Source organism: Macrotis lagotis, chromosome 1 (assembly GCF_037893015.1).
Source record: "Macrotis lagotis isolate mMagLag1 chromosome 1, bilby.v1.9.chrom.fasta, whole genome shotgun sequence".
Lineage (NCBI taxonomy): Eukaryota > Metazoa > Chordata > Mammalia > Peramelemorphia > Peramelidae > Macrotis > Macrotis lagotis.
Genome location: NC_133658.1, coordinates 260,648,450 through 260,675,382, shown reverse-complemented (window position 1 = coordinate 260,675,382; position 26,933 = coordinate 260,648,450). Strand labels below are relative to the sequence as shown.

Sequence of the window (26,933 nt, the reverse complement as noted above, 5' to 3'; positions counted from 1 at the left end):
GTCCTTGAACTTTGTTCAAACTTGAGAATGCTTTCAGTAACCAAACTCCTCTACTCAAAATTAACCTCAGTACAGTCTGTTACAAAGTATAAGACGATCAACAGAGATGTTACATAGCACTGCATTGGCTAAAAAGCAAGTCTTTTCCATTCACAAAGCAGTCTTTTATTTCTTGATTTTTAGTTTTTTTTGGTTTTTATTTTTTTGTAAGGCAATGGGGTTAAGTGGCTTGCCCAAGGCCACACAGCTTAGGTAATTATTAAGTATCTGAGGCTGAATTTGAACTCAGGTACTCCTGACTCCAAGGCCAGTGCTCTATCCACTGCGCCACCTAGCTGCCCCTATTTCTTGATTTTGTTGGATGAAATTAGTACTCCACTTCAGAGTGGAGTTTACAATTTACAACTTTAAAATGTTAGACTTACTAGATTTCAGTAATTCTAGAAAAAGTTAAAAAATATTAAGTGTCTTAATTTGTCCATAGAAAAAAGTAAATCTTGATTGTTTCAAGGAAACATTTCAAAATTTTTCTTCAAACACAACAACTTAAGTCTCACAAGTTCAAGGAACCATAAATAAATAAAATCTGTACTCATTAATTAAATACAGGACTCAACTGATTCAGATGCATAAAAGAAAAAAGGTAAAGTGATTACAAAATTATCAACCACTTAGGACCCATTTTCTGCTTGCTTCCTTATCCCCAAGAGGTCTTACATAAAAGCAACAAAATGCAGTAAATGCCTTTATAACCAGCGAAAGTGAATAGATTTAAAGTAAAAGCGCATCCTGCAGATGAAGGAAAGAGAGACTCCATCTTTGCAATGTATTTCAACATAATTCCACCAACAATGGGAATTCATAATCCTACAGGATAAACACACTGCACAGGTTTACCAGAGTCAATGAAATGAGGTATTCAAGAGATTAATGCTGAATGTGAAGTATTCAGATTTTCCTAAATGCTAATATGACAATGACCATTTTTTTTCTAATACTAGTTTACCCTCTTGATGAAACTTTAGATAAAATATGGTGGGTATGACCAAATGGTCCTAGCACAATTTATTTAATCAAGAGGAATTTTAGCTACCCTTGGACAATACATCAGTCAAAAGAATTCTTAGTTTATATCTGGTGCTATGAAAAAGAAAAAAAAATTTGCTGCACTATGCTGAACTGATGCTTTCGCATCTTCTCTATTCTTCAAAGACTCACAGCTAAGAGACCCACAGGTCAAAATAAATGAGACTGAAATTCTCAGGGGACAAAAGGGCAACAAAACCTGCCAAGCAACTCTGTTCATGTGATTCAAGCTGGATCTGTTGAAAGAGAGGACACTGATAGAAGTCGAAAACAAATCCAGGAATGAACCCTGCTGTGATTCTGCTCCGTGGGATCTGAGAGTTGCCTTTTAGTGAGTGTTTCCTTTAATACTGTTGGGATGTAAGTGGCATGTGTTAAAGCTGGTATTTGTTTGGAACAAAAATGTTTTTATTTGCTCCCTTTTCTGGATTTAAACCAGTCATTATGGCGATTATATTTTGAAATGAAAGATCCTTGGGCATCTCTGTCCTCACAGAGCAGCTGTTAGCATTGTTTAAACTCAGGAAAATGAATGGAGAGATGTCAAAGTACTTGAACAACTATGCTTAAAATATACTAGTACTGTTTTTAAATTCAGACAGAAAAGAGTCATTAAAGTCACATATAAATACTGTGCCAAGATTAAAAATGAATGCTTTCATTCTGTTGCACCAGCCATGCCAAAAAACAAAATCTTGTGCCCTTTAAAAAAAACTGTCCTTTTAATTCAATAAAACTCTAATATAGATTTTAATGGCATGCATCCTTAACTGCTAAAAATGAAGTTCCATTTATGAACATGTTATGTAGTTAACTTATTTGATTTTTGAAATATGGTGGCATTTTTAGGGTATCCTCAATATTATTTTGTGACTAATAAAAAATAAATTACAGAATAAACAAACTAAATTACAGAAATTTCATTTCTATAGATATATCAATTCTTATAAGCCTTTTCTGGTCAAATAAAAATGACATAATTCCATGTACTCCACAAAAGAAATATAGTTTAACATATAAAATTTAGTATTGGGATAGAGAGAATGAGGCTGAGACAGAGCAAAATTCAGCTTATATCAATCACCATATACTTAGACCAACTTTAAATTTCTTTACAGTCATTCCATCAAATTAAAGTCTATTTCTCTGGCAATATATATAAAAGTGCACATAGTGAACTCTCAAATCCTTTAGAACTGTATATGATATAACCAAACATATGCTAAGGGTAAGAAATATCTAAAGAATACTTCTAATATTTATACAGAACATATTCATCACCAGTCAGGAAGGTAAAGCTAGATTGAGGGAAAGGGGGATGAATTTGGATGGAAAACCAACCCTTCTAGTGGAACAAAAAAAAAGCAATTGTTACAAGTGGTATCACATTTAAAGAAACTCAAAAAGCCTTTCCTCATGCCCCTCCCCCACATCCATTTTCTACAATCAAAAACTTGTCCATATGAGCTGCTGACATTAATTTTCAGGATTCTCAGGGCAAAAGTAGTGAGACAATTAAAATACTCTATTACTTCACTGGCTCCCACTGGTAAGATGACTTGAAATGGACATGGAAAACCATATTATTGCCATATATTTGGGAAGAATAGCATGCCTCATTAACCCTTACCACCAGTGCAAAAATCAGATATGGAAATGCTGCTAACCATAAGCAAAAATCATCTCTGTAGAATTGTAACATTCCAGGTGTTCTAAATTAAGCAGATCTCATTACAAGGTTTCCACCCCCTATAAAGTATAGGCAGGCAATTGATAGGGATTCATTGACTCCCAAGGACATTATGAAATTAAATTTTTTTTATTATATATTACATTAGAACTTATCACAACCAGCTTATCATGTAAAACACCATTCCTAAACTAAAATTTCTATAAAACTTAAATACTAGAGGAATTTATAGGTTCAGAAAGAGAAAGAATAGGAAGGACTAAAAGAAAATCAAAAATCCTTTAAAGGATTGAATAGAATTATAATGTAATAGATTAACAAGACATTTAAGAATTTCTGAATTTTAAAATTGTTTCTAACAATTTCAAATTTACATAAAGTTGAAGAGGCAGAAACTGGTTTGGGCAATAGCCTTAGATCCATGATCTGTAAATTACAAAGCAAGTTATTTACTCTTTTAAGGAGCAGGGAAAGGAAGGTCAGTTTAAAATGTTCATCTGAGGAAATTACCTATAATGGAAGTCCTGCTATCAAAATACTTACTGTATAAATTCAAATATAAGTCACATTTTCTCCCTGAAGATCTGATTGTATAAAACACAAGAGTGAATTAAGAAGATATGTTTTTAAAATCACTGAATACATACATACATGTTTTTTGTCAAAAATATTTAATGTTAGGTTCAATACAGTATTCTAAAAACACATAAATCATCACTGACTTCTAACATCATTCATTCAGCCAACAAAAATGTATTGTCTACCATGTAAAGTGTACTATATTCAGTTTAGATAAAGGTCCAAAAATAATTTAAGACAAATCTTATCCTTAAAGCCCTTACAATAAAATATACAAGTATATAAATCTGATTTAGAGTAAAAAAGCATTAAGTCAGATGAGGAAGGAGTAATTTCCAATTGGGAGTATCAGGAATGGCTCCATGAAGGAAACAGCATTTGGCACAGACCTTGAAGGATGAGTAGGACCCAGTCAGAGACAGGAAGGCAATCAGTATGGCATAGTGGAAAGAATACTAGAAGTGAAGTCTGAAGACCCAGATAACTTAACTGCCTAGGTTAACAGTTAAATGGTGAGAAGATTACTTTTTTTCCTGACTCTGGATCTTTGAAAGCAGGGTAGTCTCCCAGGTTAGAATATAAGACCCTAGAGGGCAGAAACAGTTTCCCTTTCATCTTTTCATCCTCCACAGGCCTGGCATACAGGCTACTGACTGAATGATTGCATCAAAAATCCTGATCTCTATTAGTCACAATCCTTCTCTTCCTTCACAGATCAACTCAGTTATTACTTCTCCCTCAAAAAATCTTCCCTAATTCTTCCCTTGGCTAAAAATGTTCTGCCCCACTTCATATTCCCTTAAAGCACTTCACTTAATACTTACCTTTGTGTCCATCATTCCCTCTTACATTTTATTTAGCTCTATGTTGTCCTATTCCCACCCTCCAATGAATCTAAGTTTCTTGAGGGCTGGCACTATATAATTAAAAAAAACAAAACAATAACAAAAAAGCCTTGTGTCCCCAAGTCTTAGAATGTTTTATGCTTAATAGACTTCCTCCCTCAAACCCATATGAATAAATGCTGACTCCAGGGCTAGGTGCCCTGGAGTCAGGAGTACCTGAGTTCAAATCCAGCCTCAGACACTTAATAATTAACTAGTTGTTAAGCCACTTAACTCCATTTGCCTTGCAAAAACAAAACAAAACAAAACAAAAAAAAAAGAATAGTGGACCTTAGGAGTGAAGGTTTCCGAACCTGTGGCAACAGTTAAGAAATGGCAAAGAGCCTTATCTCTAGCATCCAATTTTTCCTTTTCTCTCTACTGTAGAATCAGAGTAAACGTGATTGGGTCTTCATCTCTGGATTAAACTATTAAACAAGCCTCCTAAATGGTTTCCTGCCTCCAGTTTCACCCTTCTCAAGTCATTTTTTGCATAATTGAAATAATAATTTTCCTAATGCTCAATATCATTCCCCCCACTAAGAAACTTTCATGGAGTGACACTTATTTAGCCTGGCATCTAAGTTTCTCTGCAATCTGGCACCAATCTTTCCATCACACTGCTCCCTTTCACAAATCCTATAAAAAAGAATAGCCAAATTGAATATCAGCTGTATTCTCTTGATTTTTCACTGCTAGACTCACCTAAATCTGTTGAAATTCTAAACTGCTCAGTTTAAGTGCCTTTCCTTATGAAGCTCAATAGTCCCTAGCTGAAAAAGTTCTCATGCTCCTCAAATTTTCCTAAAGAATTTCTCAGGCTTTCTCCTTTACCCCTATCACATTCTATTTTATTGTATACTTGTCTTCCCCTTACAAAATTCCCATCCTCAACCTTTGACTGAAAGCTCCTCGAAGGCAAGAACTGTCTAGTTTTTCATTCTTTTATCCTCAGTGCTTAATAAATGCCCGTGGGATGGATTTGCTACTGTAGTCTCTTAGGAACAAAATTAATAAAGCAATTCCTCTCTTTCAGTCAATCAACAAACAAGCCACCTGTTACATTGCATCAAATTTTTACTAGCTCCAATTTTTCTAAGAAAGAAAGTTTTGGACAAAACGAAAGACACTGAAATTAGAAATGCATTTGATGGGGCAACTAGGTGGTGCAGTAGATAAAGTATCAACCCTGGAGTCAGGAGGACCTGAGTTCAAATGTGACCATAGATACTTAATAATTGCCTAGCTGTATGACCTTGGGCAAGTCACTTAATCCCAATGCCTTAAATAAATAAAATGTAAAAAACTGAGAAATGCATTTGATTTTGTAAACTTCACAGGCTTTAACAAGCAGATTTTTAGCAAAATAAAAATGATTATCACCACATAATTTAGATATATTCACAGAATATTTTTCTTAAATTATACACAAGAGGGTTTAATAGGTTCACCAAATTTACAAGCTATTCTTCAATGTTCTTCAAAGAAAAACTAGCTGCCTGATTACAAAGAGTTAAATCCATTGAAGATTTTCATATTATTCACTAGATCTGTTAGCATTCTAAAGGTTAGAGCTGCAGCAAGACTATTTATAATCAACAGCACTGCAGTCTCCACAGATCTCATTTACAAAGACTCGCTTTGCTGCCTTAAAAGGCTTGTACTGGAACAATGACACAAACGCAAAAATCTGGGAGCCAGCAGGCTCCCATTCCATATTGCATCTGAAAGGGCATCAGGTTCTGAATTTTTAAAGGACTTACTGCTGAACAAAGGTTCTACGGGCAACTTGGTGATGCTGGACTAATCCAACTAAAGAGAAAGGTACAGATTAATATTTAACTAATTTCATATGACTATTTCAGAAAGGTGTAATGAAACCCTCAGCCCGAGTATTGCCTGAAGGATAATGGATTACATATGGGATTTACCTTCATTTAGTTATCACAAACTACTGAACTTGTGTGTGTGTGTGTGTGTGTGTGTGTGTGTGTGTGTGTGTGTGTGTAAAAATTCCCTAGGCTGTTCTACAAGAGGTTTGTTTAAATGTTTCAATTTAACATTCAAAAATTCTATACTTTATCAACTACCTGAGTACTAGAAACTTAAAGTAGTATGAGTAGTATGAACTGCTTAGCGCAATGCTTGAAAATGGTGCCAGAGAAGTCTTTTTATTTGATATTAAGAGTAAAAATATTTAACATATAAAAACATTAGGTACAAAACATAAGCAAATTTACAGTATAGGACATTTCTTTTTGAAAATTTTTGAGCTATACATAGAAAACAACCTTTTTAAAAAAAGAGGATTTATTATATTATTAGAATTATGAAAATGCCATGCCAAATAGTTTGGGAATAAGTTTTAATGGAAAGAATTCACATACTTTATATTAATCTATGAACTAAATCAGAAAATCAAACCTCTGTCTTTAAAAAGGAAACTGGAAAAAATCTTAAAACACTGCTCTTTAGACACACATTTGTTGGTAATGTTCTGAGTACATGAAAAACTTTTAACTCCCACTTTTATGTCTATCATACATTTATACTTTTCATGCTTAAACAAAAAGATGTGTGAAGGCTTGGGGCAAACTATCAGATTTCAAATTAATGGTAAAACAGAAGCGTGGAAATACTGGTTTCTCCCCTTTCATTCACAAAATTAAGCAAGAAGATGTAAACTTATTCAGAATTAGAACTGTGAGAGGCAAGATTAGCTTATTATCTTTAAAAAGACCTTTCCTTATTACATATGGGTATAGGGGAGTTAGGGATTGCAGAAAAGAGTAAGTAGCAGGTGCAATAAAATGATTAGTTTGTGGGATAATAGTGTAAATTCCCAAATGATTTATATTAATAGAAGGAAATGACAGAAAAATACTTTCAATCATCTTGTTAATAATTTTGATATATCTGCGACACTAAATAAATATTGATAATGACATTGTTTTATTCTAATTTAACAAGCATATATTATTGTCACTCCCAGTCTTTAGAAAATAAGTTATCATATCACTTCAATCAGTAGCAATAAATAATGCTAGAAATTAGATAAAAGTTCATTCTTTTACAAATGACTTAATATGATTGATAAAAGCTGTTCTGTATTGCTCCTTCCCCTTTCTAAGTTCAAAATCATTTCTTGTTTTTAAATGCCCAGATGACTTTCTCACTTAATTTTATATTATGTAATAAAAATAGTATCTGTTGAACTCAATTCTTAATAATTGACATGAAAAACTTTCTCAATTATCAAAGCCAATCAATAATTATGAAAATAACTGCATTATTTCACAACCTTTAAAAAAGAACAAAATTTAATTCACTATGCAGTTTTCAATTTAAATCCATAACTAATATAACTTTCCAAGATTTGACTAAACACACTTATAGCCCAGCTTATGCAAAGATTTGTTTTAAATTCTTCTAGTAGTAACTGTCCTAGATATAGGAAGATGGCTATTGTCAGAATAGGTGCCTTGAATTTAACTCCCTTGAATTTAACTCTAATTTTGACAGGTCATATCTAGATATTTACACAATCAAATCATGATAGAGATATACAACTAGGAAATATTGGCTAGAACAAAGAGTATATAGATGGGGTGAAGTCATGAAACAGTTTTTCTCTTAACTGGATCTAGTGGCCTGCATAGCCATAAGTAAAAATTTCAAAATAGCACCATGCCATACTCTCAGCCCCTCAAAAATTGAGCTCATATTTAAAAACTAATTAGTCCATCCTTAAACTTGCCTTGATAGCAAAAAACTTTTCTCTGCATAATAAAGGAGATTTTCTTTCCATTTAAAGAAAAATGGAATGCTATCAAATTGATGGCTCAATTTTTGTCTTCTAACAATCTAAATTGCTTTTTATTTTGTTTTGATTGGATGGTGGAAATCTGATTCCTTGTTTTTGTAATAGCTTCCTTATAAGTAACAGTAAATTATCACTATGTTTACCTTTTATGTCATTACTAAGAATCACTATAAGTATTTAGGAAAAAAAATTCCTAAAGTCTGTCGTTATTTCCTAAATTACTTCCTAAATTACACCAAAGTTTTAAAAGACATGCAATAAATACAGATACATATCTATTACCTATATGAATTTTTATACCCTGGGAATGAAGGAAATTCTCTAAATTCCATTTTTTAGTAAAATACTAAAGCATTTATTTATTTATAAATAAAGCATAAAAACATACTGAGAAAGAAAAAACCATCTAAATTAATTTGTTAAAACAATAACAAAGTTATACAATTCATATTTATTCTCTTACAAGAACTCAAATTTCTAATTGAATATTTTATATATTCTGAAATTCATGAACCATTTAGTTGTCAGATTTCTGTTATATTATTAAGATCAAAGACATATGACTTAGAATTATATTTTTATTTAGTTTTGAACTTTTAAAAATTTTCCACTTAGTGTTTATCAAATTAAAGTAACTTATTTTTCCTTTCTGGAGTATTCCCTATTGAAAGACATAATCATATCTTAGTATCTCAAAGCATGAACAAGTCTTCTCCCCTTCCCTCCTGGGGCTTGGCTACTGGTTACTGAACGTCCATCTATTTTTGGAAATGTTTTGTTCCTTAAACAAAATGATAAAGAGCCCAAATAAGCCTCTTTCAGTCTTGCTGGGGGGAAATATTGTATGGCCATCTTCCAAAAGCTATTTCTCCCACATTTCCCAAATTCAAACCTTGAAAAGGCAGAATGATATAGTAGACTGAATACAGGACTTGAAAAAAGAACAAACTGGGTTCAAACTTCATATACAATCACTTTTTAGATGTGGGATTCAGTTCCTTTAACTGCTCTATGCCTAAGTTTCCCCCTCTGTAAGATGAAGGAGCTGAACTCAATGGTCTCTTAAATTCCCTTCTAATTTTAAACTATGATCTTGTAATAGCTCAATGTCAAAAATTCAAAGGCACAGAAGATTGTCATGTCAATATTCCATATTTACTAGTCTTGCCACAACCTACTAAAAATGCCTAGAAAGCAAAATTTTTCCTTAGACACATGCCAAGTTCATATGCTGCCAAATGTGAAGTTACAACATGGTACCAAATGGGTTCAATATCCAAGCTTGTTTGCAACAATATTTCACAAGTTTATATATATGCACTTCCTCTGTTATCTTGTTAAAGAACTTTTCTTTTTTCTTTTAGAGGTTTTTTTTTTGTGTGTGTGTGTGTGCAGAACTTCTTTCTAAAGGACTGTTAATTTAGGAAGGGGTCGATTCAGTGAGAGATTAAATCTTAAAATCTTCCCTAGCTAAATTTGTTTTCTTATTATACTAGTATCTTACTTATCTAGGAGGCCACTTATTTGGTAACAATACAGCAGTGAACCATTAATTATTACATTATCTGAAAGTGTCTTTTTCAGCTCTAATTTCTATGATTCCATGAACCAGAAAGTAATGCAAAAAAGCCTTCGAGCAACTAAAATAGGCATCACAATCTATGTACTGAAATACCTAAACAGTATAGGCATAGAAGAGCCTCTCTGGTTCTCAATTACAACCTATTTATCTTTATTTTGTACACAATTCCAATAAGCTTGCTTAATTAGTTTCATAAATTGTAGCAGGTCAGATAAAAACCAACAAATTAGAAAAGGGAAGGTTAGGGCACCTATAGTAGCAGGCACATTGAACAAACAAAACAAAATGAAAAGTGGCAGCTTGATAGTAAGGAAAATGATAGAAAAAATAGAGACAAAAACTAAAAGAAGAATGTTTCCGTTATATAGCAATTTTATTTGGAATACACATGACAGATAAATTAAAAGCTACTATATTGTTGCTATGTTATTCTGTGTTTAATATAGGGAGTGGAAGAGAGGGATCAACATCCTTTAATAAAAGATAATTTTGGTCATAACCTCTTAAGACAATAAATTATCATGGTTTATAGTAATACTTTTAGAATATAAGCATTAGCCAGTTTGGGGTGGGGGTATCTGACAAAGGAACTGTTCAATTTAATTTAACAAATATTTAAGTATTAAGCAGAAACTATGTGTTGGCTGTACTAGAGATACAAAGATGCCTTTGAAGAGCTTATAAATTATAGGAGGTAAGTGAGACATCTACAAATAATTATTACACAAATTCATAAAGTCAAAGATCTTTTGAGTTGCAAGGAACCCAGAGGCCACCTTGGGCAATCCCTAATTCTTATAGATGAGAAATCTGAGGTTCAGACATTTAAGTGATTTGCTAGATTCACAAAGGTAGTAATCAGGAGGATTGAGATTGGAAGTTTGCAAATCTAGTGTTCTTTCTATTTTACTCCCAGATCTATACAGAGAAAGTCATACATCAAGACACAAGAGATTCTAGGAGGGAAGAACAGTTTCCAGTTGGATGAATCAGAGGAGGAGTTATGTGGAGAGGGTTGAGTCTTGAAAAAAGATGATGTGGAGAAAGTCGGTTCAAGGAACAGACAAGAGATTGTACATTAATGTCCAGAATCAGGAGATATCAAGATGATGGGAGGAAAAAAATAGATTCAAGTAAGACTGTGAAAGTCTGAGAAATATTTGTAAGAAATGTAAATTTTATTTGGTAGGCAATGGAAAATTACCAAAGTTCTTTGGTCTGGTATTTTTTTTAATATATTACTTTGGTCATCTTGTGAAGGATGAGTCAGAGGGAGATCTAGACACCAAAAGAAGAGTTAAGCTTCTTGAGTCCAGAAGACCAGTTAGGATGAGGGTGGGGGGAGTATATGTGTGTAGGAGGTTTTTGGCATGGACCCCTCTGACAATCTAGGTGAAGTCAATAGATCTTTTATGAGACTAATGTTTTTAAAAGCATTAAATAGATAGGATTACAAAGGAAACTAAAAGATAAGGGAAAAAATTATTTTTGCTACCCAAGTCCAAAGACCCCAGGTTAAGAAACCGAGTTAGGAGGCCATTCATTGGTATGCATGAGAGCAGATCAGGGACTTAAACAGGAATAGAGGCATTGTAAATTACTGGGATGCTGTAAATTATTGATATATTCAGCAGTCCTTAGTAATCCACTGGAGTGTTGGGTAAGGAAGAGATGAATGTCAAAGATGACCTGGGGAGATAACTATAACACCAAAAATATGGAAGTTATGAGGTGCAAACTTTCCATAGTTGGGGACAGAAGAGTACTTAACCATCTGAAAGAGTGAAGCATTTTCACTATAATGTGAAAGTAAATATTAAGTATTTATAATAGAACCCTAAAATAAAACAATTTTACTCAACTTTAACTGGATTATCATCATTATTAATTTTTTCCCCAAGACAATTGGGGTTAAGTGACTTGCCCAGGGTCACTCAGCTAAATAAAGTATCAAATCTGAACTCAGGTCCTACTGACTCCAGGGCTAAGCTCTATCCATTGCTCCATCCAGTTGCTCTTAACTATATTATCTGAAAAGAAATGAACTTCTGATCTACTTAGTAAAAAAAAGAAATAATTAATCAGAATAATTTAGGAGAGACTCCTGCTTAAGCCAGTATTTCAAACAAAATGAAACAGTATCCATGGATTATGTAAAAGATTAAGTCAGAATATATGGATTCTACCTAATACCAAACAGCAGATGCCTTTTTTTTAAATGTAAGGCAATGGGGTTAAGTGGCTTGCCCAAGGCCACACAGCTAGGTAATTATTAAGTGTCTGAGACCGGATTTGAACTCAGGTACTCCTGACTCCAGGCCCAGTGCACTGAGCCACCTAGCTGCCCCAGATGACTTCTTTTAATACAACCTTCTAAAAATAATTTCTGAAAAAAAGTTGATATGGTTTGATTAATTTAGCACAAATCATAAGAAAAAAGTCATATTTCCTAAATAATGGTATAACGTTTCATACTGAAATTCAGCTAATCTCTAATGCTTAGAGAAAACAATAAAATATGATTTAGGGACAAAATGGAACATGGAATTTAGTAAATTTAAAAGCTTCAATTTATTTTTTAAGTGCATTTTATTGATGTTTTTGTTTTTACATGAGGTACTTACTTCCTTGCCTCCCTCCAGATGGAAGTTTCCTTTGTAACAATGAAAAATAATTAAGCAAAACTATTTAGAATAAAGACTACATCTGATAATGTATATAATATTTTATTACAGCAATTCCTCACCTATGTTGTGGAAGGAGAAAGTATATTTCATTATATTTTCTGAGACTCTCTGTTTCATTATTTCATTATTCTTTTCTCTTCATTACCCTGCCCATATCTAATCAATTGCTAAGTTTCATCAATTCTACCTTCAAATCACCCACATTGACTTCCTTCTATTCATTCAGACAGCCACTACTAGTCCAACTCCTCATCACCTCTCATTTGGACCATTATAATAACCTTCTAATTGTTTTCCCAGCTTTCAGTTTCCTCATCTCTTCAACTAGTACTTCAAATAATTGCTAGTGATATTTGTAAAGCAGAGGTCTGAGATGTTTGCTTTCTCTGCACCAAAAACTTCAGGGACCCTTCTTCTGCTTCTATGATCAAATTCTTATGATATTTAAAACCTTTTATAGCCTGAATCCAATCCATGTTTTCTGAACAGATTTCATAGTACTTCCCTTCTGCACTCAGCCAAACTAGATTTCTTCCTATTCCCTATACATGATAGGGCATTTCACCCCATATGTCTTTGCGCAGGCTTCTCTCTCCTCTGGACCTTGAATAAGCTCCCTTCTCATTGGTACCTCTTGGAATCCCGAGTTCCTTCAAAGAACAGTCAGCCCATGCCACCTTTAAAAGGGAGTTCATTCCATTTTTTCAGCTGAAAGTACTTTCCCTTCACTCCCAACGTATTATGCATTTGCTTTATATTGATTTATCTGTAGACATGGTATTTTCCCTCATAGAATGTAAACCCCTTGGTAACAGTTTTATTTCTGTCTTTGTAGCCCTAGTGTCTGGCATTGTGCCTGGTACATAGTAAGCACTCAGTAAAGAGTTTAACTTTCTATGTTCAAAATTTTATTTTACATTGTTAAAATTATACAAAGAATTGCCTTGGTCTGTTTAGCATCAGTTCATACACTTTTCCCATGATTCTCTGAATTTCCCATATTTTCCCTTCTTATTGCACAATATCTCATTATAATTATATATACCATAGTTTTTCCTGTCATTCCCAATTGATGGGCATTCATTTTTATTTCCAGTTCTTTATAACCATGAAGAGTGTTGATATAAAAATCTACAATTTCCTCATTTTACAGAGGAGGAAATGGAAGCCCAGAGAAGTTAAGTGAAGTAACTAAGACCAAGGTAATACAAACAAAGAAGCAGAGAAAAAGTCAAGGCTTAAATCTAGGTTTTTCATTTTTCCTACTGCAACAAAAATCAATTTAAGGATTTTCAAATGTGTAAGTTAGCAGAATTATTTCCATTTCTATTTAGACAATATGTTTTATTCCCTAACATAATAGGATCATAGATTTAGAACTGAAAGGGATCATAGAAGTCATCAAGTCTAAACTCTTCATTTCTCAGATAAGGAAACTGAGCACAGAAAGGTTAAAATGGGGAATTACGGAGGATCATGTAAGATAGTACATGAAGTGGGAAATGAACCCAAGTCCATCTGACTCCAGAATCTTATCTAGATTATATCCTTCTTGTTCTAGGTATTCCCTAAGAATACCTAGTTAATTAAGTTGTGGATTCCAAGATTCAATATCAGTAAGTAAAACTAATGATCTTCACCATTTCTATGTAGCAAAAGGAAGAACAGTAGGTGCACAGTGGTGGTGGTGATGGTAGTAGTGGAAATAAGGGTCTAGATAATCTATTTTGGAAAATATTATTTTGAAATAAGATAACTGTACCAAACAACCTTCTTCCTCTCCAGTTCACATTTCCATTTGACCCTCTTAAAAAATGTATTATACTTTAAATGTTTTAATTGGAAATGCTGAATTCTTGTTTCTGACAGCTTTTGAAGATACGTATCTGGACTGAGATGTTGGACTACCTGACCAAAGGATCCACACTCTCAGGTTAAAATGGGAATTCTATATCTAATAGGTGGCATATACATTCTCTGAACACCTCTCCTCTTGCTCCTCTCATTTACTAAAGGGCGGATCCTTGGAAGATTGCCTATATACCCTTCTGTTGATCCTAATACTTATTACCCCACACTAATTTCACCAAGAGCATCCAATCTGGGAAGTTGAATGTCAATTAAGTTGGATAGCATGAAATGACTAAGACTTGCAAAACAAGGAAGGACAAAGATATATACTAGATATATACTAGTAATGATGAGGACAAAAACATAGTACCTTGTCAAGCCTCTCCTTTTCATCTGTTAGAAGGCTAAAGAATTCATTTATTATAACCTCCTTCATAGTAACAATTTCCTACTGGCCATCTGCCCCAATTCACGAAGGTTATGTTCTTACTCTCCTTACTTGACTGAAACATGGGAGGGAAGGGAGGATGATACTCAACTCAATTCTCCTTATTCAATCACCATGAGACTACTTCCATCATATTTCACCCAAACCTAGAAGATCTAGATAGGCCCAATCTCCTTGATTAAAACAAACTAACTTAAAAACCCCCTAAACCAAACCCAGATAGATCCCTAAAAGCCATATTTTTTAAAGAGGTAGCTTTGCAGTTTAATAGTGACTTAACCACTATATCAATAATATGACTTTAAAATTCAAGATTTGGTTCACTGTGAAAAACAAACAATAATAGGATGTGTGGGAGGTTTCTTGACTGTTTCCTTTGAACCTTGAAGCCTCAAATACTTTTCAGACATGTTTTCCCTCCAAATGTAGAACAGTTCTCCTAGGCAATTTTGGAAGTAGCAGTGAAAAAGTACATGTCTGCAGGAAGAACAGAAAGAAAGGGAAGTAAAGGGAAGATTTTGTTTTATTTTTAAGAGAAGTGGGCATTTTCCCCAATTCAAGGAAGGAAATCTTTCAGCTGTAAAAAGGTCTCATGAATAGGAGGCCTTAGAATTCAACCGATAGGAGTAATCAAAGAAAAGAGGTAGGAATTCTTGGGCAAGATATCAGATGGTATAGTATAAACAAAATTAAGTATCAAGCTAGTGCTACCAAATCTCACACAGCTTTGCTGTGAGTAAAGTTCTTTTTGTTGTAGAAATGTGAGTTATTTCTAGGTGAGAGAAAAGGGGTTTATTCTAGGAAATAAATTAGTTGAATAACTACTATATAGAAGATGCATGCATTTAAGATGGAAAATTAAGGAGATACTAGGGAAAGGACTATAATAATATAATCAAGTTTTATAAACCAGCTTCCTTACAGGACTAAATCTTGAAGTTACCTGGTCTTTTTTTATCTGATATATTTTAAGGGTCCTGATATTTTGAAACACCTAATATACCCCAGAAAAGGGAAGGAATTTATTTACTGAGAAGTAAGGAAGATTATGGCTCCTGATATCTGTAAGGAGGGAAGTGAGAGATAAATGGAGTGCTCTCTTTCCCCACTTGATTTTTTTTTTTAGGTTTTTGCAAGGCAAATGGGGTTAAGTGGCTTGCCTAAGGCTACACAGCTAGGTAATTATTAAGTGTCTGAGACTGGATTTGAACCCAGGTACTCCTGACTCCAGGGCTTTATCTACTGCACCACCTAGCCCGCCCCTACCCCCACTTGATTTTTTAAAAAGAAAGACTGCCAGGAAATGACAGGGAAAATCTAGCAGGACCCAGGAGAAAAGTATTTTAAAAGAAAATAAAAATAGCAAAATTTTAAAAGCAACAAAAGTCTCTGAAGCATGTTTGAAAGTAAAAATCTGTAATACTTCATAGATTATTCTGGCTTATATTAATTCAACTAAAGCAAACTGGCTATATTTTTAGCTCATCTCTTTGAGTTAAGACTCTTGCTAGAACAAAAGGTAAAATGAATTATATTAATAAGACCCCATGAATGGTTCTCAGAATAAGAAAGTCTCTTTTGATATATAGCATTCTACAAATTTCCACTATCTATATAATCATATTCATTGGTTTTTATCAGTTATCAGTTCTCAATTGGTCAAAGCCAGTTTAGTTGTGAATACCTTCTCTCCCCCTCACCATCCCTCTCATTAGTATCTTCAGGGAGTGAACAGGTGAAGAATAATCAAGACAGAGCAAAATCAACTTCTCAGGTCTGTTAAATATTGGGGGGGGGTGGAATGAAGGCAACTAAATTATGTTACATTAACCTTTTGTATTTTCTTTCTGTTGCTTTGAGTTTATTCATTGTTGGCCTAAGAGTAAAATTTTGACAGTATATCCCCAAAAGAGGCTTTAAATTAAGATTTTTGCCTATAACTAAAAAAAAAAACTTCAAAATTGAAAGGGCTGTCTCTGAAATCATCTCCAACTTTGAGTTTATATATAAGGAAAGTAAAATTATACCAAGTTTAAAAAAAAAGAAAAAATGAAGTAAGGAACTCTATTTGGTTCTAAGAAAAAAAGATTTACTATGTTCTACTTAAGAACAAGCTTTTATATAACCTATAATGGAAGTTCATGGATTTTTCTTTACAATGAAAGCCTGACTTAGGAGATGGTAGGTTCCCCTCACAAAAAAATTGCCATTACAGACTAAAATATTTTACAATCCAAGTGAAGTTCGATGACCTTTTAATAACTGACAAAATAAAACATTTAAACATAACATATCTTATACAGTAATAAAAGATAGCCTCTTATAATGGATAGGGAGTTAAATCTAGGGAACTGGGTTTAAGTTCCTCTTCTGAGAATATTGAGGATGTTAGTTTAGATAAGATTTAGATGAATCTCTTTCAGTGCTTTCCCTCCCCTATAAGTTGCAGAGCACCAGCTGAATTCACAGGGAGAGGCAGTTTCCTTACAATGGATTCCATAAATCAATTCATAAGACACAAGAATGGTTCTCAGAATAAGAATTCTCAGAACTAAGAAATTATAGACAAGACTTAGTAGGGCTGGGAGAGCTATCTGACTATGAATGTTAATAGTAGAGAAGGAATGTTAAAAATATTAGCAGGAAGAGGGAGTCCCAATGTGGACTTGAGAGAAGTCCTGGTGGACTGTGATCAAAGAATTCACAGAAATTCATACCTAAGGGTTATGGTCAATAGATCTTATGAGTGGGAGGAATACATACATATATTATATATATATATATAATATATATATGCAATGCAAACAAAAACCCCTCCAAAACCCTCCCAAAAGTTTGCTTTTAAATTCATTTTTTAAAAGCTACCCTTAAATTTCATATTTCTTTTCAGAAGCCTTAAACAAATATTTGTTCAAACTATGGTGAGAAGAAAGTGCCTGGAGGAAAAAAAATGAACCAGCTGGATGCAACAAAGTCAGGATTTTTAGTGTGCATTGGTATTTGCATTTTTATATTCATTTTCCTTTATGTGAGGAATACAATTCCAGATGAACCAAAAGAAGAACCAATCTACTCAGAATCAACAGAATGTGGCTTTTATCCAGATGAAATATGTTCAGCCCTTTTTGAAGGGAAAGGGGCTGCTGCTCAAATTGGACAACTCTGTCAACAAAACATTCACCAACCTGAAATAACCCCTTGCCTAGGGACAGCGGGTAGCTGTAACTGTTCTCTGATTTTCCAGGGACTACATTTCATAACAAGACCTCTGTCTGCAGAAGAAGGGAATTTCTCCTTGGCATATATCATAACCATTCATAAGGAATTAGCTATGTTTGTGAAGCTTCTCAGAGCAATTTACGTCCCTCAGAATGTTTACTGCATTCATATTGATGAAAAATCACCCCAGAATTATAAAACTGCAGTGAAAAACCTGGTTGACTGTTTCCATAACATTTTTATTTCATCAAAGAGAGAGACTGTGATTTATGGTGGATTTTCAAGACTACAGGCAGATATTAATTGTATGAAAGACCTAGTGAGTTCCACATTTCAGTGGAAGTATGTAATAAACCTCTGTGGACAGGATTATCCAATCAAGACAAACAAAGAAATCATACAATATATCAAAAGCAAATGGAATGGTAAAAATATGACTCCAGGAGTAATTCAGCCTGCGCACATGAAATACAGGACACAGCAGAGTTACAAAGAATATGTTCATCAAGGAAATGCTTATATTTATCCAACTAAAAAAGAAAAAGAAGATCCCCCACATAACTTAACAATATACTTTGGAAGTGCTTACTATGTACTCACTAGACAGTTTGTGGAATTTACACTGACAGATGTCAGGGCAAAAGACTTGCTTGAGTGGTCAAAAGATACATACAGTCCTGATGAACATTACTGGGTTACACTGAATAGATTAAGAGGTAAGATGAATGCTGTGCTGTCTGGGTTCTAGGGGAAGAAGAATGGATAATAGGAAGCAATTCAGCTCCAGCAAAGCTTCATTCCATTTCAAACTTTATCCATTCCAATAATTTCCCCAAAAGCTCTTTAAGTTTCTGCCAAATGTGATGTGCATCCCATGGTAGAAGTAACAAGCTGTACCTCTTTATCAATGGCATAAAACCAGCCAAGACCAAGGCTTCAGAACCTGTGGAGTTGGCTCTGCTCCCTCCTTTCCCCAAACAATTACAAAGAATTCTCAAAAGCCTCAATTTGAAAGTTATGAGACTATCCCAATACAAATCTTCAAGAATGTTTTTTATAATAGAAATGCTATTTATAATAATGTTTGTGAAGATTTCTTTGAGCTATGTTTTGGTAGCTTCCAAATTTAATCAACTGTTTAAGAAAAAGAATTAAAATGAGGAATTAAATTTATTTTCCTTAATATTATCTTTTAAAGAAATCTGTTTTATAATTTTCCCAAGTCTTAACAAAAGAAAATTGGCACAGAGTTCCAGTTAAAAGTTAAAGCCCCACCCCCTCCAAAAAAAAACCCCAAAAAACCCCTGTGTAGCTACAGTTAAGGATCAATTTTATGTTCAAGAAGCAGTTTCTCTTTAGTAAGGTTAACTAGTCTAAAACAGATTCAAACTGGAATGGCAACTTCAACTTCTCTGATCCCAAATCTAGAGACAACTTGTTAGAAACTAATGATAATGATACATTTTGTGTATTATTATAACTTGTATAATCTTTAATCCTCTCTCATCCTAATTAATTCTATCTAAACAAATTCACAAGCATTCATATAGCATTTACTAATGCATCGGCCAGACACTGTGTTAGGCTCTGGGGATATAAAGAAAAAAATGAAACATTCACTGATTTTAGGAGACTACTATGGAAAACACAACATGATCAGATCCAAGTGTTTTATAAAAGTTGCATGATAAGGACAGAACAAACAAAATCTAAATACACAACTATGTTACTTGGTGTGGTCAATTTTTTGTCTTCTTCCGAGAAGTCAGACCTCACATTTTGGTATTCTTTAGCAAATAGAAGTCACTTTTCATGAACACTTAAGAGCTATATTCTGTACTATTTATGAGTTTAAGAAAATATTTAGAAAAATAGTCATTCTGTTTATACAGCTAAAATGGGTAAATGCAAGCTTAATGGCCAAGCATTGAAGTGATCATGATTTAAACTAATGTTAACAAAGAATATTACCTATTGAGTTCTTTGAGTGGTCATGGACCCTTAATACTCCATATATCACTGTCAGCTATTAACAAAAGGAGTTGCAAGTTTGGTTTCTTTCCTTTGCAGAAGCTATGATCTCACTTCAGGGAAAGACAACAAGGGCAAATATTCCTTCTTAATCCTACAAAAAAAGGAGATGAAACTGATAGGACTTTAAAGGGAATAATGTTTAAGCTGGAATTCACAGAATTTAGAGTTGTGATAATCTTAATGATGATCCACACCAGTTTTATCGCTTAACAGATGAGGAAACTGGGGCCCAGAAATCATTTGGTAACTTGATTGAGATCATATGGATAATAAGAAGCACATAGAGGGTTCAAATTCTCTTAATTCCAAGTTCAGTGTTTTGTTTTGGGGTTTTTTTTTTTACTCTCTCACACAACAAAATATAAAAAATACTAACTGGTGTTAATGACTTCCTACATATATTTTTAAATTGTTCTAAAATATCACTTCACTAGTTCTTGAACTTGAAAAAGGAAAAGTATTTTGGAGGATAATTATGGTCATTTTTTTATCTCCCTCAACTGAGATTGTCTTTTTTTTTCTTAGATGCTCCAGGTGCAACACCAAATGCTGATTGGGAAGGTCATATTCGGGCTATTAAATGGAAAGATATGGTAGGAGTTGTTCATAATGGCTGCAAAGGTAATATTAATTATTAATGAAAGATTGGGTAGAACATTAAAGGTATTACAGAAATAAAAAAGGGCAACTGTTCTGACTTTCATAAGTGGGAAAATAGCAGCTTCTATAACCTAAAGCCCAGTAAATTTGATTTCAAATTGCTACTAAAATTCTAATATACATTATTAAAGATATGGCTTGTGAAATCTATAAGCCATTAAGAACAGGCAAAGTCAGACTAAAGAAAATGGTAAGCCTTCTGATTGCTGTACACATAGTTTAGTTGGATTTTAGCAAAGTACTAGTCAAAGTTTCCCTATGCTCCTGAAAGAGATGGTACAGTAGGTATGTGGGTTCAGAACTGACTGAATAGCATTCTTCCATTTCACCTTAGAAGAAAGCTTGGGTTATCCTCAATGTCTGGGATTAAAATAAGGTGACATATTTATTAAATTTGTAGGGTAGGAAGAGGCATGAGAACTGTGTTCAAGTAGCTGGAGTACTTGTCAGATAGAAAAAAAAATAAGACTTCCGTTGCCTGGCTCCAGAAAGCCAACAACGAAGGCAATCTGAATAACAGATTCCAACTTGATAGAAATACTTCTTAGAAATCAGACTTTAAGGAAGGGATTCTTAGGAGGCAAGGTAGCCTCTGAGATCCCTTGTAAAGTTCTATAATATTCAAGTAGTATGAGAATAATAAAAGCACTGGCTCTTATATAGTACTGTTCCACTTGACAAGAACATTTATAAATAAATTGGATATTATCTTATAAACTAGTGCTCAATATTTAAACTAGGATAAATTTAATTATTAAGGTTTTATACTAAAGAAATTGTCAATCTGACTCTTCTAATTCTCTTTCTGTATAGTGATACTGCAGAGAAAGTAGAATATGGTTTTAAAATTAGGTTTAAAGTACAACTTTGTTTAACTTTTGGTTCAAAATATCTAAGGTGCAAAATTCAACCTCTCAATGACACAGAGTATGCTTCTGTTCATTAAATGGATAGTCTGTGGTATTTTTTTTTTTAAGGTTTTTGCAAGGTAAATGGGGTTAAGTGGCTTGCCCAAGACCACACAGCTAGGTAATTATTAAGTGTCTGAGGCTGGATTTGAATTCAGGTACTCCTGTCTCCAGGGCCGATGCTTTATCCACTGCGCCACCTAGCTGCCCCTCCTTGTGGTATTCTTAAGTAGGGAAAAAAGTCAAATCCATTTATTTACCAGAGGTTAAACATGATAAAAAGACCTTAAAATGGACTTAAAAGGGAAAAAAATCCTGTCTTTTAAAGAGTTTACTATTTATAGTTGGGAGAACATGTACAAATAGAGGCTATAACAAAATGAACTTCATTTGTACATGGGCTATGTAAATAAAATGCTTGAGAGAGAAAATTCTCCCCAACAAGGACATCTGAGCACATCATATTTATACACTAAGCATTTTTTCAAGGATCAGACATTTCTGACTACAAGCAATCTCCTTTTCACGTAACTGAAAGACAACATAGTAGTAGCTCACATTTAGAAAGCACCTTAAGAAATGGAGAACTTTATCAACATTGGCTCATTTGAGTCTCCCAATAACCCTGTGAACCACATTATTCTTTAGGTTTTTCTTTTTTTTTTTTGCAAGGCAAATGGGGTTAAGTGGCTTGCCCAAGGCCACACAGCTAGGTAATTATTAAGTGTCTGAGACCAGATTTGAACCCAGGTACTCCTGACTCCAAGGCTGGTGCTTTATTCACTACGCCACCTAGCCACCCTGAACCACATTATTCTATCATCACCACCCCCATTTTAGAGGTTGGGAAACAAATTCTGAGAATTTGAATGTATCATTGTATCACCATTCCCTATGTAACAAAGCTAGATTTGAATCTGGATCTCCTGACTCCATAGTTAACACACTATCCATTGTGGTGCACTGCCTCTCACTGTTTCTCACTGTGATAAAAATAACCTATTTACTTATTCTTGTGTTACACAGAGTTTGATTTGTATATGTTGAATCAGTTCTAGAGAATGAAATTGCAAATTTACAAGTTCAAATTCAGTGTAATTCTTCATTTGATTATGATACAATGATCATGCAAATGAATCAGGTGCACCAGGCCAAGGAGCTGGAAGAAAGCCAGGCCTGCCTAAAACAAACTGGTTGTGGATTTAATAAGAATTTTAATCAAACAAAATAGTCTCATTGTGCAGAGGTTGGCCACATGGTGTATTTGTTGCCCACAATAATTTATAAAAAATCATCTACATTAAAGCTTAGAGGAGTACTGATCTTAATGGAGGAAATGCAGTTGCTAATGAAAAGTGCTGATCTTTTGAAGTAGTAAAGGGAAAAAATTAGAATCCTCAAGAAGTAACATTCGATGGAATTTTTCTTTGAGAGGTAAATGTTGAAGACAAAGGACTATTAGATTTACAGCAAGAAATTAAGGACTAGGGGAGTAAATGACTTGCTCAAAGTCACATAGGTAGGAAGTAAGATAAGTGAGATCTTTTTGTAGATAGTTTAAGGTTTTTATTCAATAATTATTCACGTGTCCAATAAATGAATACTTCAAGGATCTATAATTCCCTTGATCAACACATCATAATTCTTTATAACTTTAGTAGGTGATCTTTGAGAATTGCTTTGAACTAAAAAAATTCATCACCCTGAAGTCAATCTGGTCCTTAGATAGAGACATAAAGTATATAAGTGGCTTACTGATTTATTGATACTTTATTGTTAGTTTAACACCATAACATTATTTTCCAGTTTGGTTAGAATCCAACAGAGCCTGTGTTCTACTGACATAGCCTTTAAGTATCCACGGGCATCTTTACACCATGTGAGAGCAATAGGGAAGAGGAGTCAAAGTCAAATAGAAATTGGCAATTACATATATACATCTATATATAATATATAATATATGTATATATACCTATTTATTATTTACTGTATTTTTATTTGCTTTGTTAACATTTCCCAATTACATTTTAATCTGTTTTGGGTCATACTAAGGAATATTGTGAGTTACACGTGTTGTGTATCTGACATCTCTGCATTAGAGGCTTTCGTGGAACACATATCTAAATAATATTTAACTTCTCCCACTGCAGCTGTGTAAGATTATTTTTGTTTACAAGAGGTTGAGGGACTTCAGTTTTATCAGGAGAAGTTGGGGACCAATATTTATTCTAATCATGTATTTCAATTATGTGACAGAAAAGATGGTAAAGTTATAAAGCATTGTAACTAATATTGATAAATAATAGAAAGAATTTAAATGTCTGAAATTTTATGACAAAATTATTTTTCTTCCCAAAGTTAAACTTTTATTAGTAATCTTTTACATAAAATTTCAATTCCAAAAAATTTATTTATATTTTAACTATATATTTCTAGACATCTCTATCTAAACATGCATTCAAATTTCAGAGAAATTTAATTCATTCAGCAAACACTGTTTACTTATTAGGTAAAAGATACTGTGTAAGGCTCTAGGGATATTATCCCTTTGATAAAATAAGTCACATATTTAAATATATCTAAAACCTATGGGAAACATTTCTGGGGAGCATATGACATGAACACAGGTAAATATAACACAAAAAAGAAAGTGGTGGGCTCAAAAAAAATTGCTCTAGAAAAATCTGAGGAGGAAGAAAATTATTTTCAGTTGCATGGGGCTGAGGAGGGAGAGTGTAGGAAAAATACCAGATAAGTAGTATTCTGAGTTGAGCCTATAGGAAGAAGAGATAAAGAGAATACATATTAAGCATAGAGAATAATCGCATGAAAAGTAGGAGATTGGAGATTACAAATGAGAGGAATGGCTGATAGAACAGGTTGGCTGGAGTATAACGAGCATGAAGAACAAAACATGATATAAGATGAGAAGAGGTACTTGCATAGAAAAGTGGTCAAAATTTCATGAAAAATCTAAATTTAAGTACTTGACAGATCTATAATGTCATTCATAAGTCTATTTACTTGCATCTGTGACCAAAAACACAATGAAGAATGAATCATTAATCTTGGGTTACCATGGGACTATAATTAGATGTAAAAAAAACAATGAAATATCAACTATTATGTTTTAGAGCTAAGTTCTAGTTTTTAAAAATTTATTATAATAGTTATGTTATCTATTTGAAAAATATTCATTAAAAATTTAACACCTTTATCCTTGCAACTTTTTTGGCTTATCACCATCTTTCAATTTCCACCAGGCCTTAGATCACCAATCAAACAACTCTTCTGGCTTGCCTTATTTTTGTAAACTCTCCCCCTTTTTTCTTTTTCTCCATCTCCCTTGTGTTTTTAGCCAGTCAAAGGATTCCACAGCATTCACCCATGGCAGCCATTAAACTGTTCAAAAACTATTGTCAAAGGGAATAAAAACTTCCAATTAGCTATTTATAAGCCAAACTCTAAAAGCCCCTGCCATCAAAGCTACTATGGAAACCAAAGGTAACCAGTTTAATTTCAATGCACAGCAAGCAAACCAACAAACTCCCAGGTGATGTCCTGTAACAGAAAGTTATTTTTACAGACCCAGAATTTTATTGTGTAAACAAAGGCAGTTGAACTTGTGCTAACTATGGTTTTAATTTATCTTAACAGGACATTATGTTCGAAATATCTGTGTTTATGGACTGGGAGACTTGCAATGGATTATTGAATCCCCTCACTTATTCGCCAACAAATTTGAGCTCACAACATATCCACTTGTGATGGAATGCTTAGAGAGAAGATACAGACTTAAAGTACTAAATCAGGCAGAGGTCCCTTCAGAATCACATTGGCATTTGCAAGATAGTTGCTATTTTAATATGAAAATAAATATTTGATCAATAAGTAATACATATTATCAAAGAATAAAGAGGGAAACTATCAAGCCTTCCAGTTTACTTTTTTATTTCTAGTAATATGTTCCCTTGATTGGAAGTAAGGGAACAAAGATCCAGGTAAGAAGAAATGAGTATAAATACTGAAAATATACGCTATCACTCCTTCATAATATTGTTTAGGTCTAAAACAATTAAAAATTGAACAATGAATTTGGAAATGGAGAAAGATATATGGAATCTTTTATAAATTCAGAGAAGAAAGCAAAGAAAAAAGTAAACTACATTATTTATTGAAGAAATTCTAAAAGTTCAAATTATTTTATAATATTCACTGCAAAATAAAATAACTTTTAGTTCTAGAATAAGCAATTAACAGCATTTACTATATGTGAGGCAGGGGTAATACAATAAATTACAATACAATACAAACACAAAAATACAATACAAGAACCAAGTGAGGGAAAATAAAGGCTGGACAAAATGGGTAAATCATATTTTAAAATTCTGTGCTATCTTACTGAAAACTATAAAGAAACTTTTAAAAAGGAGTTTGTCTAAGGTTACCTTTAATGGTAATTTAATGGTGAAATAAGCAACCTTGTTATCAGAATCCCAAGATATGATGAATACTGTATTCTCTGAAGTAACTAGGAATCTTTATGATGAGCAGTTATGTCAACTAACATTTAATATCACTATTTGACCTGAATTACTCTTCAAATCAATGATATGTATTAAAACAATGAGTATCAGCATCCTACCTAACTTAGGATATATAAAGTTATAATGCATCTGTCATCCAAAAGAGTTCAAAACATTTCAGATCAATAACAAATATGAATATATGTGAAATACAATAACAAAACAATGAAAAATAATAGAGAAAAGAAATAAGAAAAGAACTGAGATCAAATGGTATGTAAAAAAAGGCAACATGAAAAACATAAAAAATATAAACAAATTATGAGAGCCATCAAATTGGCAAAGGTATCTAAAATGGTGGTAGAAATATTGTCCTTGAAAGCAAGTAGTAGAAGAGAAAATGAAATAATCTACCAAATGAAGAAAAATCAAGTTAATCTTAAGATGCCTTCTTTTGATAACATTCCTTACAAGATTATCAGTAGTTTCAACAAATATTTGAAAATTTAAAAAAAAAATTTAATCAATTTGTGATTATAGTTACTACAATTCACTTAAAATTAACACACTGGAGAAAATACTTTATAAAAGTTTCCTTCTGTGTCTCATTCAAATTTATTTGAAGTTAGCAATTTATAAAGTTCAGATTCACCATTCCTAAAGTTATCAATTATAAAGTTAAAAGATCTATGTTTAGTCTAAATGCTTTCAGCTTGAAAACAGAAATCAGGAGATAATGGACTTAGAAAATAGACAGATAAAGATATAGGGAAAAAGAATTTTTAAATAGGAGAATGTTAGAGCAGAAAGGAACCCTAAAAGATCTAATTCAATATCCAAAGTACAGAGATAAAGAAATTAAGATTCAGAGAGGTTAAAGGTCTTACTGCTCTGTAAGCAAAAATGAGATGAAAAACCTGCTTTCCTCACATACAGTTCTCAGGGTACAGTTTGAC

At 33.2% G+C, this 26,933-nt stretch overlaps 2 protein-coding genes across 9 annotated transcripts in view; one reads left to right on the top strand and one right to left on the bottom strand.

The window, feature by feature from the left end:
* RTF2 (replication termination factor 2) overlaps nucleotides 1–26,933 on the bottom strand; it is a 79,475-nt gene that overhangs the window by 23,999 nt on the left and 28,543 nt on the right. The window lies entirely within an intron of this gene.
* On the top strand, nucleotides 1,312–25,382 carry LOC141504910 (beta-1,3-galactosyl-O-glycosyl-glycoprotein beta-1,6-N-acetylglucosaminyltransferase 7-like). 8 transcript variants are annotated; one of them, XM_074210312.1, is made up of 5 exons: nucleotides 1,318–1,417; nucleotides 14,201–14,264; nucleotides 17,521–18,565; nucleotides 20,409–20,504; nucleotides 25,109–25,382. In XM_074210312.1, the coding sequence occupies exons 3-5, from the start codon at nucleotides 17,581–17,583 to the stop codon at nucleotides 25,333–25,335; spliced, it is 1,308 nt and encodes a 435-aa protein (XP_074066413.1). In that variant the 5' UTR covers nucleotides 1,318–1,417; nucleotides 14,201–14,264; nucleotides 17,521–17,580; the 3' UTR covers nucleotides 25,336–25,382. The 8 variants fall into 8 exon arrangements, with proteins under 8 accessions (XP_074066414.1, XP_074066413.1, XP_074066411.1 ...); XM_074210310.1 differs by having other exon boundaries at nucleotides 1,328–1,417; nucleotides 13,428–14,264; XM_074210311.1 differs by lacking the exon at nucleotides 1,318–1,417 and adding an exon at nucleotides 5,737–6,063.

Coding starts and splice junctions, on each gene's coding strand:
- LOC141504910 (XM_074210313.1), top strand. CDS start 17,581: ATGAACCAGCTGGATGCAACAAAGTCAGGATTTTTAGTGTGCATTGGT. Junction 18,566..20,408: donor TACACTGAATAGATTAAGAG/GTAAGATGAATG, acceptor TTTTTTTCTTAG/ATGCTCCAGGTGCAACACCA. Junction 20,505..25,108: donor TGTTCATAATGGCTGCAAAG/GTAATATTAATT, acceptor TTATCTTAACAG/GACATTATGTTCGAAATATC.